The 19,187-nt window shown below is 53.3% G+C and overlaps 8 protein-coding genes across 8 annotated transcripts; 5 read left to right on the top strand and 3 right to left on the bottom strand.

Annotated features, from left to right (window-relative positions):
• Window positions 1–3,165: 3,165 nt before the first annotated feature.
• JN550_008551 (uncharacterized protein) lies at window positions 3,166–4,005 on the top strand (the record flags this gene model as incomplete). Its single annotated transcript, XM_049320524.1, has 1 exon — window positions 3,166–4,005. One exon carries the CDS (start codon window positions 3,166–3,168, stop codon window positions 4,003–4,005), a length of 840 nt encoding a protein of 279 aa, XP_049169483.1.
• A 696-nt stretch (window positions 4,006–4,701) lies between these two features.
• JN550_008552 (uncharacterized protein) lies at window positions 4,702–6,056 on the bottom strand (the record flags this gene model as incomplete). The annotated part of the gene is made up of 2 exons (XM_049320525.1): window positions 4,702–5,868; window positions 5,925–6,056. The coding sequence occupies 2 exons, from the start codon at window positions 6,054–6,056 to the stop codon at window positions 4,702–4,704; spliced, it is 1,299 nt and encodes a 432-aa protein (XP_049169484.1).
• A 1,015-nt stretch (window positions 6,057–7,071) lies between these two features.
• Window positions 7,072–8,079, top strand: JN550_008553 (uncharacterized protein; the record flags this gene model as incomplete). Its single annotated transcript, XM_049320526.1, has 2 exons — window positions 7,072–7,377; window positions 7,450–8,079. The coding sequence occupies 2 exons, from the start codon at window positions 7,072–7,074 to the stop codon at window positions 8,077–8,079; spliced, it is 936 nt and encodes a 311-aa protein (XP_049169485.1).
• Window positions 8,080–8,550: 471 nt separating this feature from the next.
• JN550_008554 (uncharacterized protein) lies at window positions 8,551–9,516 on the bottom strand (the record flags this gene model as incomplete). The annotated part of the gene is made up of 1 exon (XM_049320527.1): window positions 8,551–9,516. The coding sequence occupies one exon, from the start codon at window positions 9,514–9,516 to the stop codon at window positions 8,551–8,553; it is 966 nt and encodes a 321-aa protein (XP_049169486.1).
• Window positions 9,517–10,046: 530 nt separating this feature from the next.
• On the top strand, window positions 10,047–12,215 carry JN550_008555 (uncharacterized protein; the record flags this gene model as incomplete). The annotated part of the gene is made up of 3 exons (XM_049320528.1): window positions 10,047–10,166; window positions 10,241–11,328; window positions 11,378–12,215. 3 exons carry the CDS (start codon window positions 10,047–10,049, stop codon window positions 12,213–12,215), a joined length of 2,046 nt encoding a protein of 681 aa, XP_049169487.1.
• A 123-nt stretch (window positions 12,216–12,338) lies between these two features.
• JN550_008556 (uncharacterized protein) lies at window positions 12,339–14,808 on the bottom strand (the record flags this gene model as incomplete). Its single annotated transcript, XM_049320531.1, has 5 exons — window positions 12,339–13,520; window positions 13,712–13,982; window positions 14,058–14,210; window positions 14,277–14,641; window positions 14,707–14,808. 5 exons carry the CDS (start codon window positions 14,806–14,808, stop codon window positions 12,339–12,341), a joined length of 2,073 nt encoding a protein of 690 aa, XP_049169488.1.
• Window positions 14,809–15,354: 546 nt separating this feature from the next.
• Window positions 15,355–16,575, top strand: JN550_008557 (uncharacterized protein; the record flags this gene model as incomplete). The annotated part of the gene is made up of 1 exon (XM_049320532.1): window positions 15,355–16,575. The coding sequence occupies one exon, from the start codon at window positions 15,355–15,357 to the stop codon at window positions 16,573–16,575; it is 1,221 nt and encodes a 406-aa protein (XP_049169489.1).
• Window positions 16,576–16,877: 302 nt separating this feature from the next.
• JN550_008558 (uncharacterized protein) lies at window positions 16,878–18,478 on the top strand (the record flags this gene model as incomplete). The annotated part of the gene is made up of 2 exons (XM_049320533.1): window positions 16,878–17,252; window positions 17,315–18,478. The coding sequence occupies 2 exons, from the start codon at window positions 16,878–16,880 to the stop codon at window positions 18,476–18,478; spliced, it is 1,539 nt and encodes a 512-aa protein (XP_049169490.1).
• Window positions 18,479–19,187: the final 709 nt, after the last annotated feature.

Consider the following 19,187-nt stretch of genomic DNA (forward strand, 5'->3'; position numbering starts at 1 on the left):
ACGCCCAGCGCCTTGCGATAGCAGGCGCGCATCATGTCAACACACATGGCGCTCCACTCTGTCAGCTCGTGATCCTCGCAACCACGGTGTCGTAAATAGTAGTATTGGGTCATCATGAGCTTTATTTGCACGACCCCTGGCGCTAGGCCGTAGAAGGCCTAGGGCGTGTACTGTAAATACCATGTATGCATAGCCTCCACCCAGATTGGCGGTTTGTCGGGGATGGAGCATTACGTGAGACGGCCAACCATGCTGCTTGCACGCACGGAAAGTTCTCATCACAATCCACTATCGTGGGGCTTACTGAGAAGCAATTACCGCGCAGAGCCATCATCACCCGTAACGAACTGATGCACAGTCTCTCCAGCCACCCTACTGCTTGGCTCTCGCCTGTGGCATGGACATTGAAGATGTTCAGTTCTATCGTTCATGAAGAAGAACTTGGAACTTGGGTCGCCGCAAAGGTCATGCAGCAGCCGAAACCCAACACGCATATATGATCTCCTGTTTTGAGGCATACGAGTAGAAAAAACGATGCATGCCTCCGCGCACAAGCGGTGTGGCATATGCCAGTTGGACGACAAACCATTCGACACGAATACAAGCAAAGATCCCAGCATATCAACAACCTCATATTGGAAATACGGATGTGTACGTATAGATCCTTAAAGGCGTAAGACTTGCCTCAGCTCAATAATAAGCTGTGGCACAAGACCAATGATACCTAGAGGGGACATTAGGATGTTTAGCATACTGCGTTTGGTTCTGGTGTGCTGATGACTGAGCCTGAAAGGGTGTGCAATAGCAATACACTGTCTCGCTCATCTGGCGAGCCAAAGGTTGCACTCAACATCACATGAAGGCTTCTCGTCGTGGCCATCGATTCAAAAGGAACACGGCACCACATATTGCTACGGTTGTACTTAGAGCCAGTATTGAGGGCCATATAGATCAGCGGGAAGCCAACCAATACAGCAACTTAGACGCATAGCTCAGAGGAAGCCTCGAGATATCTAGGCATGCTCAACACAGATAATCGGCCTTTCGCACTTGCTTTCTTTGCTTTCCCACTATTCATCGACTCAAAATTCGTCATGGAACACGAAGTATTCCCGTTGTTCTGAGACCCCGCGTAATTACCAACATGCCGTGTTCGCTCATCTGTCGACTTGAGGATACTTGGGACTTTTCCGAGGTTCATTTGGACTTGATCCACACTGCGAAAAGTGGGGAGAACTATCCAAAATACCCCTGTGTTCGGCGGGCTGCTATTGATCTAGTGAGTAAGAGCTGGGATTCCGAGAGTATGCACAGTTCAAGACAAGAGCCCAATGCATTTTGATTAACTGCATTTCAATTTCACAGTTGCCATCTGTCACACTAAAACGCGCGCGAGAGCATGGGAATTGACTTGAGTTGATCCTTGAGGAGCTACAAAAGAAATAGGCTGATAAGCCTGCTATATAGGGGGTGATCCCCCGGATTAACGTTGTTCCGCTCCTCTATATATCCCCTATATCGTGACACCATTAAATGACCAACTAATAGAATCGCGAATGATCTGGGCTACGACTCTTGGTTTCACGTTCCACATGCCTCGAATGATGCCGCCTGGACCCCGTAGAAGTATGATAAGTAGCCGTCGTGTATGATATAGGAGTTAGAACGAAAGCTCCATGACGAATGATGAGGACAATATCATCTCCTGTATATGATCGAGACCTCCATAGCTACTACAGGGTTTCTCAATTATACCATTTGCTAGCCCTGACTTATTCCTCGTCCGATGACTAGAAGCTGGATGTCAGTCACGATTTTGCCACTTGATTAAGGAATTTTTTTCTCCTCCAGTTTGCAGCCATGCTGTTCTGCTCAGATTTTGTATTCCTACTACCATTCAACCGTGCAATATCCACTCCGGGGAATAGTTCAACCAACTCCTAGACAGAGCAGTAAGCTTGGTTTCTTTCTTAAGCGGTAGTAAGTAGTTTGCTCACAAGGGCATGACCGTGGGACAGGTTGATCGGAGTATCAGAGATGGGGTAAACACATCAATAGGGTGAAGCTGCCCGAAACAAATCCGTCACACTTGGGAATTGGATGGTGCTGATTCATTGCTAGACCAGCTGATGGTTCCAAAGAGAAAAATCAAGTTTCAAGACTAAGGTCATCGATAACGCGCACCATGGTGATTTGCGGCAGTGTATCTCTGTACTGGTAGAAATGGTGACGTAGATGTCATATTAAGAACACTATGCGAAGGGTATGATCTGACGGATTTTCTGATTACTTCTTGGACCGAAACCGCGCTGTAAGGCAGTTAGACATAACACGTGTTTTGGGGGCTCTCAGAGATGTTGAAAGATAATAGAGACGGAACTTGAAAGAAAGTGCGTAAGAAAGTGCTTGTTACCACTGGAAATTGTTAGTTCCCACACACTGGTGATATCGGCTATCTTCCGCAGGGACGCCTGAGTATCAGACAGTGAAAGAGGGATTGCTACAGGCAGGTACGGAACAGTCACTAGACCTTCTGGTAAGAGTGGTCGTATTAGTTTGTCTCCCTTGAATCATAAGGATTATGTCCGGACCCGTCGGCTTCGTCATGTGCCTCTTCGAGGTTTGGAAGCTCTCCACTTTTCTCCGAGGGACATTCTATCCCCGCAACCTGTGAAAGCGGACTTTTCCCGGGTGGATCTGAGCGCTGAGCACTGCAACCGGAAACTATCCGAACCCCATGCAACAAGTCGTGGGGTAGTCGTGGGGATTTGGGGATCGCTACTCCGCATGTCATCCGCGACTCGAGGCAAAAGTCACCATCAACTCATACTCAAGCGGCGTGATGCCGATAGAGGCACTGCCTATGATCCCGAAATGGCCTCCATCTTCTCCTTCTTTACTTCTTTCAAATCACGCTACGAACCGAGCCCGAAAATCCCCGGCTCAAGCTGTATTAGTACCCATTTACATATAATCGAGGCTTTTCTCATGTGTTTATGAGTTTGATCGGTATCGTTATTCATACAAGGATATCTGTTAGAGTTGACCAGATTCATCTGCCTTTCCGAATCTTTCTGTAAATCATATTTGACGGCCAAGTCACTTGACCCTCAGCAACCAGCACATTAACTCCCCTGCCAGAACTTACCTAACACATCATCCATCATGGGTTCCCTCGGCGCCAGCCCGGCAGTCAGTGCCTCGAATCCATTCCGGACCCGCATTTTGGCGGGTGAGGTCTGTGCCGTCATGTCGGTGAAGCTCGTTACGAGCAACGAGATCGCCATGATGACCAAGATGGGAGGCATTCACGGCATGTTCATCGACATGGAGCACTCATCGCTCGACCTTGGTCGCGTTTCTCAACTTATACTCGCATGCAACTACGTTGGAGTGTCGCCCCTGGTCCGCGTGCCGTCCAAGTCACATTGGCACATTAGCAGGGTGCTAGATGCCGGAGCAGCCGCCGTCATCATACCTCATATCGAGTCGGTGGAGGAGGTGAAGGCGCTAGTTCAGGCTGCCAAGTATGCTCCGCTAGGAGCAAGAGGTTGCGCCAACAACCAGCCCATTTTGAACTTCCAGGGGTTGCCCAGCAAGGTCCAAAACGAGGTTCTGAACCGGGAAACCATGCTTATTCCTATGATCGAGACGCCGGCAGCTGTCGAGTTGGCAGACGAGTTCCTTGCTGTTGACGGCGTGGACGGTATCTTGATTGGTTCAAACGACTTGTGCTCGGATTATGGAATTCACGGCCAATACGACAACCCCATCTACCAAGATGCTGTGACCAAGATCGTTCTGGCCGGCAAGAAGGCCGGCAAGCCCATTGGCATCGGTGGCATTGGTGGCCGGGTTGACTTGTTGGAAAAGTGGTTCGCCATGGGCGCTTCGTGGTCATTGAGCGGTGGCGACCAAGCCATGCTCATCGCTGGCTTGAAGGCACTTGGTGAGAAGTACAATGGCATCAACGAGCGCGTACAGAAGGCAAGAGCTAGCTCATAAGAGCTTGGAAGGATTGCATGAGTAGTTCCAAATCGGAGTTTGGTGCATAGAAATTCAGGTTTTAACTGTACATAATAGATTCAAATTTCAAAGCCATGATGTAAATAGACTTCAATGAATTGGTCCCTTGCGTTCAGTATGCATCAAAATCAGATTTCACCATAAATAACATGAGGGTCACTAGCTGCATGAATTTCAGTCCGTACAATGCTAGACCTCCGTATCGTCTTACAATGACATAATTACTTAGCCCACTCTGTGTATAAAACTATCAACTGACTGCAGTCACGTAAGACTAAGGTCTTTGCATAGGATCATGTGTTCAATTCCAGGGGCCCGAAGTGATAGTTTTTAGGTCACATATGACTGTACAGCGATTTTTTTTAAATACAATTAATTTTACATTTTGCCTTGCTGATTCGTGCGACATTGTGCACGAAGCCCAAGAGTCTAAATAGTGGTGTGTAAAAGGATGGATTTCGAGCTTCTCTAAAGCCCATGCTGGAAAGCTATTCTGCACATAGGTGGGTAAGTCTGTGTCTTACCCCATGACTCACATACAGTAACACATGGATTGGATTATTGCACTTTAGAATATGTGAAAATAAAGTGGATCACATCTAAAGCAGGACTTATGGCTTGGACATTAATTCTTGTAATCATTTAGCTATTTAAACTGCATGCTTTGCGATTGTTTTAGTTGTCGTGCACCACCTTAGACTTCTCCAAGTCATCATCCGTGCTGGGAGGACGTGCGGAGTGCACCATATCCTCAGGCCTGGCGTAGGCCACCTTCCAAACCGTGTACCAAGGTCTGTCAAACAAGGACTCCATCGACTCCAACGAGCGACCAGACGTCTCCGGCATAGCGAAGAAAACGTAGGTGAGTGAGATAACACAGATGCTCGCGAAGAAGGCAAATGCTCCATATCTATCGGTGGCAGCCAGGAGAGACGGCATGGCCCGCGAACATCCAAAGTAGAAAGCCCAGTGGAAAGCCATAAGGATAGACACGTTGAATGAGCGGATACGAATGGGGAACACTTCAGCCGAGACGAGGTAAGGTATAGAGAACCAGCCGACCGACCACGAGATAGCATGAACGTAAATGGCCGCGATCGCAACCTCGCTGGCTCGACGCGCGGAGGGATCCGAGGCAATATCTGTAGCGCTTCGCCCATTCGTGGCACCCAAGAAGGCACCAACGATAGCCAGCGTGGTGATTTGTCCGCAGATGCCTGTCATTAGCGAGCGACGTCTTCCGATGAAGTCGATGACGAAGATGGAGACAACGAAGGTTGAAACGAATTTCACAATGGAGTACAGACCCGTGGCAAGGAACCGAGACTCCTCGCCCTGGATGCCAAGGTAGCCGAAGATGCTGGGGCTGTACTGTGTGATGGCGTTCGCGCCGGACCACTGAGAGAACAAGTGGGAGAGAAACATGAGGAAGAATCGGCGTCTGTTGCGGATGTCACCAAACGTCTCCTTCACGAGGCTCAGAGCCGAAGCGCCCGCAACAATCTCCGTCTCGAGCGCAATCTGAGCTTGGATGCCATTGATCTCATCCTGGATGTAAGGGTGATCCTCAGGCAACCTGCGGAGCTTGACCAAGGCAGCCGTGCCCTCAGATACCTTACCCTTCGAGAGGAGGTAGCGTGGCGTCTCGGCGGTGAAGAAGGTTCCAACGCCCCAGATTACGGCGGGGACTATCTGAAGTGCGGTAGGCAACATCCACTGCGTCTGAGTGCCGGCGTAATTCTTCGTGATGCCGTAGTTGAAAAAGAATCCGAAGACGACGCCGAGCTGCTGGCAACATGCGTATTGCAAGGTAAGGAGACCGCGGATCGAGCGAGGGGCAATCTAGCCAGTCGGCATTAGCTTGTACTCTCGCGAGGGCAGCTCTCTAGGGTTCATACTTCTGAAAGGTAGATGGGCGGCAGAATAGTCGTAACACCTATGCCCAGACCAGCTACGAGACGACTGGCGTATAAGCCGCCCAAGTTTCCACCTGAGAAGGTTTGCCCCAAGATGCCCGCGATATAAATCATGGTGAAGAGTTGCATTATTAGGCGACGTCCCATACGAATAGTGAGAAACATGCATGCCAAGCATCCGAACACAGCACCGGCGGTTGCGATAGAGACAATCCATCCCTTCGTGTCGGCATATTCCGACTCAGATTGATTGTATACGCCGAACCTCTTCTTGAAAACTTCCATCACCACCAGAGAGGCAATGTTGCCTGTGAGCGAAGTTGTCAGCAAAACTATGCGTTAGGTCCCATTGGCGATATAGGCGGGTGCTTGCCTTCATCAAAACCCTTGGCGACGCCTGCAAAGCTCCATATGCAGCTACAGAAGATGATGTGCCAGTTGAAAATCTCCCTTGGATCGTTTCGGATGGCCGCGGCTGTAGCCGCGATCATAGAAGGCTTGGCCATAATAGTTGAGTCTGTGCCAAGTACGACGAGTGACTGCCAAGTAGATGATCTAGTTCCTGTGAGTGAGTGAGTGTGAGTGTGAGGGAGAACTGGATGGGTTTCATTCGACAGTCGGGGAAAACATTGCTTGGCTGCAGGCCTATATATGACATTGGCAACGTCTTGGAGAATTTTAGGAGGCCTTGGTTTTCTTGGGTGCATGCGTCCTTCGCTGGCTTGGCGTACCCCAGAGACCTACGTATGGCGTACCCCAGGAGCCCCAGAGCCTTGGACCTCGTTCTCCACAAACATCAAAGCTGGGATATTGGGGAGACCCGATAGTCCCAGCACTAGCTACTCGTGGTCAAACCTAGCAGCATCTAGCACAGGTGTCCAGCGTTTACTGTGGTACGCCTTGTGAGGGGAAGGGTCATCGGGGAAACACCGAGCGGATCGGAACCCGACCGCATGGGTCACCCTACCTTACCCATTTATCGGAGTCTCCAGATTCTCCAGTCCGTCGGACACACGGGGTTTAGTATAATAGGCAAAGCCAAGATGAGCAGGAGTGCCAATACTGTCTGGCATTGCAGAGTGATTCACTAGAGGACCCCTGTCTAACTAGCCACCGACATCCCGTGGCCATGAACTTCTACCCCCCTCCTCCGGTCATCAAAGCCGAGCTCTACGTCCAAATACCGGATGCTAAGCGGTGCATAGGGCGTGAATCCGAGTGGCGAGGCGGGTTCGCTCGCGCATTCCAGCACATATTCCTCGAGGGTCCCGTGGCAGCCGCTAATGGAGACTTGTACGTCGTTGATGTACCCTACGGACGAGTGCTGCGAATCACGCAGGACAAGCAAGTAACAGTATGCGCCGAATGGGACGGCGAACCGAACGGCCTAGCGCCGCTTCCAGACGGCACACTCCTGGTAGCCGACTATAAACAAGTGAGGCTGACCAAGGCCCATGTACCATCCCTCGGGTCTCGCTCATTCTGGCTAACTCATCACGTGCTATAGGGGATTCTGGCCCTGGACCCATCGACGGGCAAGGTCACGCCGAAGATGACTAGGAGGCACCTGGAGCGGTTCAAGGGCCCAAATGACCTGATTGTCGACTCCAAAGGGGATATATACTTTACTGATCAGGGCCAGACTGGCATGACTGACCAGACTGGCAAGGTTTACAGACTGCGGACGGACGGCAGACTTGACACGCTTGTTGAAAACGGTGTCTCGCCTAACGGCCTTGTTCTTTCCAACGACGAGAGGTTTCTTTATGTTGCCATGACGAGATCTAACCAGGTTTGGCGGCTGCCGCTCCACGAGGACGGAACCACTACCAAGGCTGGCGTCTTCTTCCAGTCGTTCGGTAATGTTGGTCCTGATGGGCTGGCGCTGGACGAAGAAGGAAATCTCTTCATCTGCCATCCGAGCCTGGGGTCGGTTTTCGTAGTAGACAAGGACGGTGTCCCAAAGGCTCGGATAGTGAGCGGATCCAACGGGATTAATCTCACGAACTGCTGTTTCGGTGGACCCGAGAACAAGACGTTGTATATTACTGACAGTCTGGAAGGAAACGTGCAGAAGGTTGAGTGGCATTGCAGAGGCGCGTTGCCTGTACCAACGGTTAATTCACCATCGGAGTGAGATAGGGAGGCCATAGCTTACCTCTTGAAGATTTTCGAGTACGCTTAGCCTTGTATAATAAATACCAAAACAGTAAAACCACGGCCTTGCTTGTGATACCTGCACTGATTAGGGAATGCCTCATTGGGGCATCGTTTTCAGCTATATTCAAGGCGAGCCAATCAAATCACTGCCGCGATTTCCAATAACCGCTTCACCCGGCAAGATTTCTGCTTAAGCTTCACTTGTAACCTAATGTCTTTCGAACTCGGGACCAAATCAGTTGATACCGTGCCAGAGAGGCCCGACGGGGTTGAACAATATCATCAAACTGAGCTTTTCTGCTTTAGTGGATGGAAGTATTCCTCCATTTTCTAAAATAAACACCACCAAGTTGTTGAGAAGCGCCAAATGGCATGCAGTTTCTTGCAAATTCGTCGCTGTTCACATGTACTTCATCAGAGACAACAAGTGAGGTATCTATTATGGTATCTATTTCCGTGATGCAAATTCCAGCAAGTACTTCGCTGCCGCCGTTCCAGTCTCGATCTGCGTCTGCTCAGTTGCAGCACCAATGTGTGGGGTGCTGACGACGCCGAGTTCCCACAGACGGCCGTACTTCTCCTGGCTGGGTGGTTCCTGCTCGTGACAGTCCAAACCTGCGCCCCAGATGAGCCCCTCCTCGAGAGCAGTCTGGAGGTCTGCCTCGTTGATGATCCCGCCACGAGCCGTGTTGATGACGATTGCCGTCTTCTTCATCGTCTTGAGCTGCGCGTACGAGATCAGGTTCCTTGTCGATGGCGTCAAGGGGACATGTACCGTGACGACGTCCGAGTCACGTAGCACCTCCTCGACGCTATTCACGCGGGTGTGCTCAAGGTCTTGCCATGCATCCGCGGGCATGTACGGGTCGTATGCTATTACGGGAGCATTGAAGGCGCCTCTGAACATCTGGCCCACGGTCTTGCCGATGTTGCCCATGCCGATAATTCCGATGGTCTTCCCGTGGAGGATCAGTCCCTTGCAGGTTTCCTTGGGAACCACCTGCCCCTCGGCCTGAAGCTTGGCGATGCGGCCCACATCTCTGCCCACAGCCATGGCCAGGGTGAGAACCAGCTCGGCAACGGCACGGGCGTTGACGCCTGGCGTGTTGAAGATCTTGATGCCCCTCGCTGCGCAGGCGTCGGCGTCGATCTTGTCAATGCCCACGCCCTGCTTGCCGATGGCAACCAGGTTCGGGCACGCGGCTATGTCCTCGGCTGTAAGCCTTGACGACCTTATCAACAGGTACTGCGCCTTCTGTTTCCACTCTGCGTGCTCTGGCATATCCAGCGTGATGGCGTTGAAGTTCTCCTTGGTGAACTCAAGCACAGAAGGGTGGAACTTGTCCATCACATAGACCGTGGGCTTTGCGCGGGGCATAGAGTCCTCCGGCTCGCTCAGAATTCCAGGCGCCATTTTGTGTGGGGTTTATCAGCATGCACTGATGATGTTGGGAATGTTTTAGACGTGTTCTTCCGAGTATAACAGATTGCTGCAAGCCTGGAGCAAATAGGGAGATACCTGAACGCAGCAGGTATTACAGGGTTGGAGGACGAGGTGTGAAGTGAAGTGCAAAGCGAAGGGAGGGCAGGGAGGTGTGTAGCGGCTATTGGTCATATATATGGGCAGTATATATGTATGTAAGTATTTCTGTCTGTATGTATCGCACCCATTGCCACCCCGTTGCGAGCCAAGTTCGATTGGCGCTGGCTTGGCGGACCGTGGGGCCCCAAGCAACCCGGGCGTCCTGGGTTCTCCACCTAAACTCCCCACCCCGGAGCCAGCTTTCAGGGGCCCCTAAGCACCCCCAGTCCCCCCAAAAGGGCCCTAGACGGGTGCCGGCCGCAAATCGCCCCTCCGTCTTATCCATCCATCCAGTTTATTAAGTCGGACTCTTCCCGAGCCTCATGTGAAACTCTCCGTCTGCCCAACTTCCCTCTGGAAGAATGGCCCTCGCTGCACCTCGTGCGTCGGAGTCACCCCATGCCGTCGTCGCTGATCCCCCAGCGGCACCTGTCCGAAGGCGTAGGCAGGCCTGCGAGAGATGCTGGAAGCGGAAGAACAAGGTAACGTCGCGGCAACATCCCTTACCTGATGGTAGCCGCGCGCATGTGCTCACTGAGACTTCTCCGGGGAATAGTGCGATAAGCTTCTCCCCTCGTGCTCCACGTGCTCGGCTGCCGGGGCCGAGTGTCGCGCCCGGGCAGTAGACGAGACGGGGGTAACCAACACGTCCATCGCCAGGTACGGGCATTACCTCCTCCACCCCATACGGGGCTGCTTCTCCCCGGGCTTGACTAGTTCTGATGATGATCGCGTCATGTTTAGTTATGTCGAGTCGTTGGAACTCAAGGTGCAACAGATAGAGGCAGCAGCATCGTCTGCTCCTCCTGCCAAGCGGAGGCGGCTCGACAGCGCCGTGAGCCCCCGGCAACATATCCGCAATGCCTCTGTCGTGTATACGCCCCTATCGGAGGCCGGGTCGGCGGGGACAAACCCGCAGGTCGCAGACCCCTCGATCCGGGACACGATGGGCGAGATAGGCTTTCTGTCCCGGTCCGCCATGGCCGAGCCCCGGGACGAGCGCACCAATCTGCCCCGGAACCTCGCCCTGGATAGTATTCTTCAGGCGGCCCTGGCATTGGACGGGTCAACCCCGCCCAAGACGGCTCTGAGCGCCGCATACAACTTTGAACCAGAGGGGTCCTCGTCGCCGTTGACCACATTGCCCCGCGACGTTGCTCTGGCTCATCTTGATCGCTTCTTGGAGCGCGTCTGTGTCTTCTATCCGTTCCTTGACGCACGCAAGCTGAAGAAGCACTATGAGGACAGCGTCGAGGTGGCCGCGGATGCCAACGTCGCGGCGCTGCCAGTAGAGAGGTCGCTGTCGTACTTCAGTGCTTGCCTGGCGATTGCCACCGGGGCGCTGATGACGTCGAGTAATCTGAGCTCCTCGGCACTGATCGCTCGCCTGCGTCATGCGGCTCTCCGATGCCTCCCCACCATCTACGATAGGAATAGTCTGGACTTTGTGCATTGCATGCTGTACCTGGCCATCTTCTCGACCCTGAGCCCGAGTGGGGGCTCCTCTTGGCACATAATCGGCCTCGCCATGCGGGCTTGTATCTCTCTGGGACTGCACAAGGAGCCCGAGGAGCACCTACAACTCACAGATGCCGAGATAGACGAAAGGAGGAAGCTATTCTGGAGCGCTTACCTTCTTGATCGGTGAGTAGCCCGAGTGAGTCAGGTGCGGGCTTCCTACTAACCTGTATAGCTCGATATGCCTGTCATTAGACCGACCTTTCACGGTACAAGATGAGGACATTACTGCTGAAGTAACGGCGAAACCGCTCTTTATTATGGGTGCCTATGCTTACATGATTGCGCAGGTTCCGGCACGCGATGAGTCCCTCGAGGATGGGAATGCATCCTTGATACCTCATCTTCTAGCACAGGCCCGGTTGGCTTCAAGCATGCACAATAATCCCGAGTCATCCTTCACATACAACTACGGAAACTACTACTTTTGGAACCAGCTGCCAGCCAGTCTGAAGCACTTGGCCGAGGGCGAGAGGATCGTCTCGGACATCCTGAACCAGCTGGCGTGCCGAACGCTCGTGCTGCTTTTCAAGGCCGCACCATCCCGGCAAGATTTGGAGGGCATCTCAGGGAATGCAGATGACGTCGAGGAGGATGTGAGGCAGACTTGCAAGTGCTTTCTGGATCGATGCTACGAGCGTTTTCAGGAGCTACACTGCTCCGGGTCCTTCGTCGATGCCTACGATATGTTCGGCGCGGCCATGACATATATCTCCCTGTCACGCCGCTCTGCGTCCTCCACCTCGTCGACATTGGACGTCATTCACAAGTGTTCCACCTTGATGACGGTCGCTGGAGAGCGCTTCCCCGTCTTCAGGTCATTTCAGAGCTGCTTGCTATCCATTTCGATGCATCTGCATAGCGGCGGCGATGCGCTCACGGACCTCGGCGCCTCTATGTCGCGAGAGATGAGGTCAAGCTCCGCTGGTCAAAGCAATTTGGTCATGCCCTCTGGCTGGCCGCTAGAGGGTATGGCTCATCTCCGATACGCAGGCGCCGATTTGATACGGTAATTATTCTCGCCGTACAACGACCAATTTCTGCGATGTGCCATTCTTAAAACCGCATGACGTCTGCGCCCGCAAAAATGAGCTAGTCGGTAGGCCTTCCAGGCATGGCTACGACGAAGATGGGCGCTAAAAGTTGAAATCCATACCATTCCATAGATTCTGAGCATCACCAGGGTCGACAAACGAATAGTTTCCCATGTTCCAGATTGTGTCGTACGCCAGTGAGGCCCACCCTGAAGCGTCAGTGCCGTTTAGCACCTCGTTTGCGGCCATCATACCACTGTCAACGTGTGGCTGATACAGTGAGTGAAGATCATATATGTCTCGCCCCGGCATGTCGCCATGCGCGGTATGTGTAGGCTGCATCGTCTCGTGGCCAAGACCGCTTGAAACTGCATTTGTGGATCCGAGGACGGATTGGGGTTGAGCAAACCCTCCATGGGTTGGCGAGGCTGGGATTGAGGGCTGGCAGGACCTGACTTGATCTAGTTTCTGCAATATGTTGCGATGCAATGTTTTGAAGACAGTCGCATACGGACTGGCATCGGGCAATTGCAGCGCCATCTGCTTGAGCGTCTCTTCGCAGTCGAGCAGTGCGTTGCACGCCTCTTCGATATCGGCTCGCTTCATCTCCGTAGAGACGGTCAGACAAAAAAGTATAGAGAGGCCGGCTGTGAACATGGTCTGGAAGTAGCTCCTGGTATATGTGATCCTGGATTCCCGGAAGAGAGAGGAATAGAGTGATATCGACCGGGTCGCCGAGTGTAGACACAGCCTGAGAACCCACGGGGATGGGAGCCCGTCGCGTTTCGGTACTAGGTCGACGGCCTTCCGGACGAGAAGTAGTCTCTCTCTTGCTACCAGGAGATCGTACCATGCCTCGCTCTCGTAAAGACAGCGGGGCGAGTCGAACTTTGGCGTCGCCGCGCGCCACGCTTTCAACTCCCGGGTGAAGTCGTCGACCATCTTGTAAACCCGGCCAGAGATGAGTGGCAGATCGGGCTGGGAGGATGGTGAAGCGTACAGCTTGGAGAGTTGTGACGTCTGGCTGTGGATGCGTGACGAGATTTGGCGCAGGCTGATGCAGCAAAGAGCGACAGACATCTCGTTTGGCAGCACAGGGACGTGGGTAGCTGTGAACGAATCTAGATTGAATGCAAGCTCGGAGGCGGCCGCGATATACTCGTCTTCGGCGTGGGCCGGTAGGTTTACTTGAATATCCCGGTCCGCAATGGCAAAGGGGCGGTTCAGGGTGTAAGAACTATACCTATCCATCAGGTAGCTGGTCCAGAAGACCCTCCGGTGCAGCTGCTCCTCCAAAGGTTAGTGCGGCATGTGCATTTCGCATGTAACCCTTGCTCTATGCACAGCCGCATACAGAGTTGCGAAATCTCCCACACAGATGTCCCTGCGCCGTATCAGTATATTCAGGGTGGCGATCGTCTTGACTACCGAACATGGTGCGTACCTGTTTGATGGTATATTCCAAATCGACAGACTAAGAGCAGATCCTGAATCGCAGAAATTCCCCGGGCCAGGAAATTCTTGTCAAAGTGCCGCATAGCAGACAGGTAGTAGCCGAAAGGGTGTCTCGCGTGAAGCCCCTTACGGTGCGGAACGACAGATGCGACGGCGAGAATCATGAAAGTCCGGAACAGAACTTGATCTGACAACGGCTTCGGCTGGCTGTCTCCCAGAAATACCTGCGCATACAAGGTTTGCACATCTTGCCGCAGCAGGAACGGATGCTGGATATGGGCTCCCGCGAGGCTACCCAAGATCATGTAAGCAGCAGCACGCCTTTCTCCTTTCACCTTTCACGGGAGACGGTGCGACCAGACTTACTATGAATCAAACAACTGCCTCGCCTCAGCTGGGGGCGGAAGTGGATTGTATTCGACATGAATCTCAGCCGGCCTGGCAGCCGCAGCCAGTGTCTGGAGAAGATTGGCATTGGTCTTTCTCCATTCTGGGTCGGTGAAGAGGAGGCTCATAAAGCTGGTTCGCGAGTAAGGAGGCCGTCGAACGAGAGGAGCACCGAATCTTCCAAATTGGCCTGCTTACCTGAGACCGCCCCCTGGCAGGACGGTTGAGAGACTGTCGGCCGTCCTACCCCGTGTCTCGTGCGTGGTGGAGGTAGTCAATGGCGAGACAGATGCAGAGGTGGACTCCGGGGCTTCGGTGGGCCAGGATGCGACTGGCAGGCCGCGAGCTCTTTGCTCCAACTCATAGATGTATCTGCAATAAGGGAGAAGCGCTGGTAAGTTGGTGGCTAGGGTATTGCACGATATATCGCCAGATAGAGAGAGACAGAGAGGAGAGACAGTGACATACTGCCGGGAAAATCCAGGCCCACCATCTGGGTTGATCATAACACAGGCCGCACCCTGGGCGGCGCATGGCGCACATTTCGGTCTCTGGTTGTCGCACTATCTCGAGTAAGCGCTTCAGCCTTGCCAAGACAAGCATGATGTGTGCAGATACAATAACGCACCTTGACCTTTCTGTCGTGGCACGACCGACACGCCGGCAAGTGTGGCAGGTCGCCTTGTGTGTCCGAGGTGGACTCCTTGCTAGCCGACGACACGGAAGCCATCACGGCAGGCCCTGCTGAACGTGAGCATGAGTATGAGCATGAGCATAAGTAGCAGCATGAAGCATGAACATGAGCACCGGTCAGTGGCCGTTTGATATGCCTGTCGACCCTACAGGGCCCCCAATAAGGACTGGCCAAGAGCGCGCCCGACGTCGACGTTCGCAGTCTTCATCCTGGCAAGCTCTGAGCCGCGCTGGTGGCTTTCGTGCGGGGTGGTAGTGTCCCGACTCCAGGGCTGTAAGTCAGTTAGTTATCAGGCTGCGGGGTAGCTAACATTTGGCACCAAGGCCAGTTCCCCGCCCGCTTCCCCAACTACGAGCTGCCCTTCCAGCCAACCAGCTTTTAAAGGTGCCCCATTAAGCCTCCGCGCCGTCCCAGATGCAAAATGCCAAAAATTCTCCAGAAGGCTTAACTTGGAACCCCAAGGCGGTCTGGCTAGCCTCCAGGGCTGCCTAGGAGGTCCTGAACGCGCTGAGTCAGGAGTATGGAGCATGTGCTGAAGCGCCGTGTCGTGTGTTGCGCAGTGTCGGACAAAGCCCGACCACAATGGATCCCTCTCTCCTCATTTGGAATTCGGGCAGGCTAGGTACACACAGTACTGACATAGGCCCGCAGTGGTGGAACGATCCCCATGGATGCATCTCATCTCGGGGCGTGACTTGTGCAACTGCTGGTACATCCAACCGTAACCTATCTGCAGGTATAAGTTCTCCAAAGGGATTCGAGCCAGCGCCAAGTCTACAGCCGGAACTACCTAGGTATACGTGCACTCGTCCATGCTCCAATCTGCCGGGCTCCATCAAGACGTCCACGGGTGCCATTACCGTCGAGAGTCTCACCAGCGCAGACGCCCATCTCAAATCCGAAACCATGTCAAATACGCCTGCCGAATCATGGGACTGCCATGTGCACGTCTTTGATCCTGCACGCTTCCCGTTTCGCAGGGACCGGGCTTATACACCAAGTCCAGCCCCAGTAGACAGCCTCCAGGAGAACACACAATCCACCAGCATCGTCCTAGTTCAAGCCAGCCCGGAGGATGGGCACCATGGCCTCGTGACACAATTGAGGGAGGCAAGGGAAGACTACCCAGGCACGACCTTTTGCGCCTCCATCATGACTGAAGATACACCAGAGCGCGATGTGGCTAGATTCTCGCCTGCGTCGATAGACGCCTTACATGCACTAGGAGTGCGGTCTATACGCCTCCAAGGGAGCTACAACAGCTTTGCATCTCGTGCAGATCGGTTGAAGGCGTATCTCTCGACCCTGGCGAGGTCTTATCCGGTGAGCACTTGTGGTTGGTCTATTTCCATGCAGATGGACCTCGCAGTCTGGAGCGCCATCCACGACTTCCTGGCCGACGGCCAAGGCGGCGCCGGCGGCATTTCCCCTACCGTTAAGCTGGTTGCAGAGCACGGGGCTTGTGCGAGGCCCAGTGATGTCGGCAGTCGCGAATTTCAGTCTTTCCTGGCGCTTTTGCGTACCGGACGCGTCTATGTCAAGATATCGGCCTTATACCGAAGGGCGCCGGGGAATTTCCGCCTCATGCGAGACATCGTCCAAGCTTACGCCCAAGCTGCACCAGAAAGGATTCTGTGGGGTTCAGACTGGCCTCATGTGGACGCGTCCAAAGGCGGGCTGGAGCCGACACCCCACGAGCCGGCTGCGGACTGGCGAGCAGAGCTAGACACAATCCGCGAATGGCTCACGGAGCAGCAATTCTTCAATATGCTCGTTACAAACCCAGCCCGACTATACCACTGATCGTGGGGTGCTGGGGTGCTGGGGTGCTGGGGTGCGGGGGAGTTAGGGACACCCATGCGGAGAATGCGGCGCCATATCCACGCTACCCCGTAATATACCCCATGATTCCAGCCCCAACAGAGGGCCCTGGTAGCCAAGAAACACTATAAAGAGTAAGCAATGCTTGTTCATTGTCGCCCAGTCTCGTCCTGTTCCCTTGGCAAGCCAATCTTCTTGACTTACATGTCCAGTCCTCTTGGCTATCCATAGTCTCCTTGGCGAACGTCAATACCTGTACCAAAGAAAGGCTGATTTTTTAAGCCATGGCCAGCGCAAAACATGGCGATGCCCTTGAGGCCATTGGCCGCGCCTCCGACCAGTGGGTCGAGGAGCCCGGTAAACCCCAGACGGTCATCGAGAGATATCGAACGTACGATCCCGAGCACGCGGCTGAGGCAGAGAAGAGGCTCGTTCGCAAGATCGATCTGAGGATTCTTCCGTTTGTTCTTGTCATCTACATCTGCAACTACCTGGATCGCAACTCCATCACACAGGCTCGTCTTTATGGCATGCAGAAGGACACCGGAACCAATGGCACCTTGTGGAATACCGCCATCTCTATCTTTTCAGCTGGCTATATCGCCATGCAGCTTCCATCTCCCATGATCATGTCCAAGTTGCCACCATCTCTGTTCTTAGTAAGTGGTACTCTATCAGCTTCCTCAAACACAGGTGTGCTTACATGTGTTTCTCTTCTCAGCCTTGCTGTATGATTCTTTGGGCTATTGTGTCGGGATGCACGGCTGCTACGAACAGCCCAGCCAGCCTGTTCGCCGTCCGCTTCTTTCTCGGAATCGTTGAAGCCCCTTTCTTCCCTGGTGCCATCTACTTCCTATCTTGCTGGTACACCAAGAGGGAGATTGGGATCCGAATGGCTCTTCTGGTGAGCGGTATCGTACTTTCCAATGCCTTCGCTGGTCTGCTGTCGGCGGCCATCCTCTCTGGCATGGACGGTAGGACTTCGCTGGCAAGTTGGCGATGGCTGTTCATCATCGAGGGCCTCATGACCATTGCCGTCGCCCTCGTTGCCATGGTATTCTTGCCAAACTATCCTGCTACCACCAAGTGGCTCACCGAGGAGGAGAAGACGATCGCACAAGCACGTCTGCTGAAGGATATGGGAGCTGAAGACGCGACAGAGGAGGAGGATACGTCCCTGATGCGTGGTCTGTCCGCCGCCGTCAAGGACTACCGGGTCTGGATATTTGCTTGCATGCAGATGGCCACCACTGCCAGCATATCCTATTCCCACTTCTTTCCGACCCTGATCAAGGAGCTTGGATTCTCCGACAACCTCCTCGTACTGCTTCTGACCTCGCCGCCATATCTGCTGGCTTTCTTCTGGAGCATCGGGTTCAGTTGGCACGCGGACAGGTCGCAGAAGAGATCTCCCCATGCCTCCATCTCCATGTCGACCGCCATCATGGCTACGATCGTCCTTATCGCGGTCCCCTACAAGTACCAGTGGGTGCGCTACGCCTTCACATTCCCGCTCACAGCTGGTATCTTTGGGGTGTACTCAACCACCTACGCTTGGCTGTCATCGACGATTGTGATGCCACGCACCAAGAGAGCTGCTGCTATTGGACTCGCTAACCTTTGTGCCAATGTCGCCTCGCTTTACGGCAACTACTTCTGGCTTGACGAGTACGAGCCCACCTTCCAAGTGTCGTGGGGAATCCTCTTGGCATTCCAGGTCCTGGGTCTGGGCTGTATTCTGAGTCTGCGTTTCCTCCTGAAGAGATCGAACCGGAAATTCGAGGAGCTCAGCAGCAGGGTATCGGAAAGCAATGCAGCGCAGTTGGCAGAGTTGGACCCCGTGGAGCAGAATGCTGTTGTGGGTGGCTTCCGCTACATTACATGATGGAGCACTCCTGTTTGGTGATTTGAAATTAAGATTAATTTAACTGCGCCCAGGGCCCGTGATAAACTGATTAGCTTATAAACAAGCTTGATCTTGTTTAATGTGAGCTGTGCTGCGCTGTCTCCTAGCAAATCGACTCCATATGTGACGGTGATAGCCTCTAGACGGCACTATAGAATCGTAGCCTCTCGAGGTCGACCAGAAAGAAATGCCCATAGGCTGCTCCTCTCATTAAAGCAGGCTTCTTGATGGTCTTTTCTCGATATCATTCTATTGCTCCAATGAATATCTTATTCAGAAATCCAAGCAATGCGTACCAGCTTCGTCAGCTGATAGGCCACAGACACTATTACAGACAACGCATTTAGCCTTACCCTGAAAAACGGCTAAGCTTGATACGAGAATGTGGATCTGGATATGGGTTTTACATACAATGTGCTTTAGGTTGCATCATTAGCTGGTATTTCTTACATGAACAAGATCCGAACCGGATCGGAAACGTACGACCAGTTATCGAATCTTCCCTGACACATACTAGAGCAAGGCAGAGCCTGATCCATAGCCACTGCTGTTTCAAGGTGACTAGCATCCGACATGCCATTGGCTTTGCCAGACGTGCAAAATACGCCGGCCAGTGAAACCCCGTTGTGGCCCGACAAAGACAAAGAAGAGGTGGCAAGATTATGGAAATATCCCGGAGCTGCTGGTG

Source organism: Neoarthrinium moseri (genome assembly GCF_022829205.1).
Source record: "Neoarthrinium moseri strain CBS 164.80 chromosome Unknown scaffold36_Wmoseri_CBS_16480, whole genome shotgun sequence".
NCBI lineage: Eukaryota > Fungi > Ascomycota > Sordariomycetes > Amphisphaeriales > Apiosporaceae > Neoarthrinium > Neoarthrinium moseri.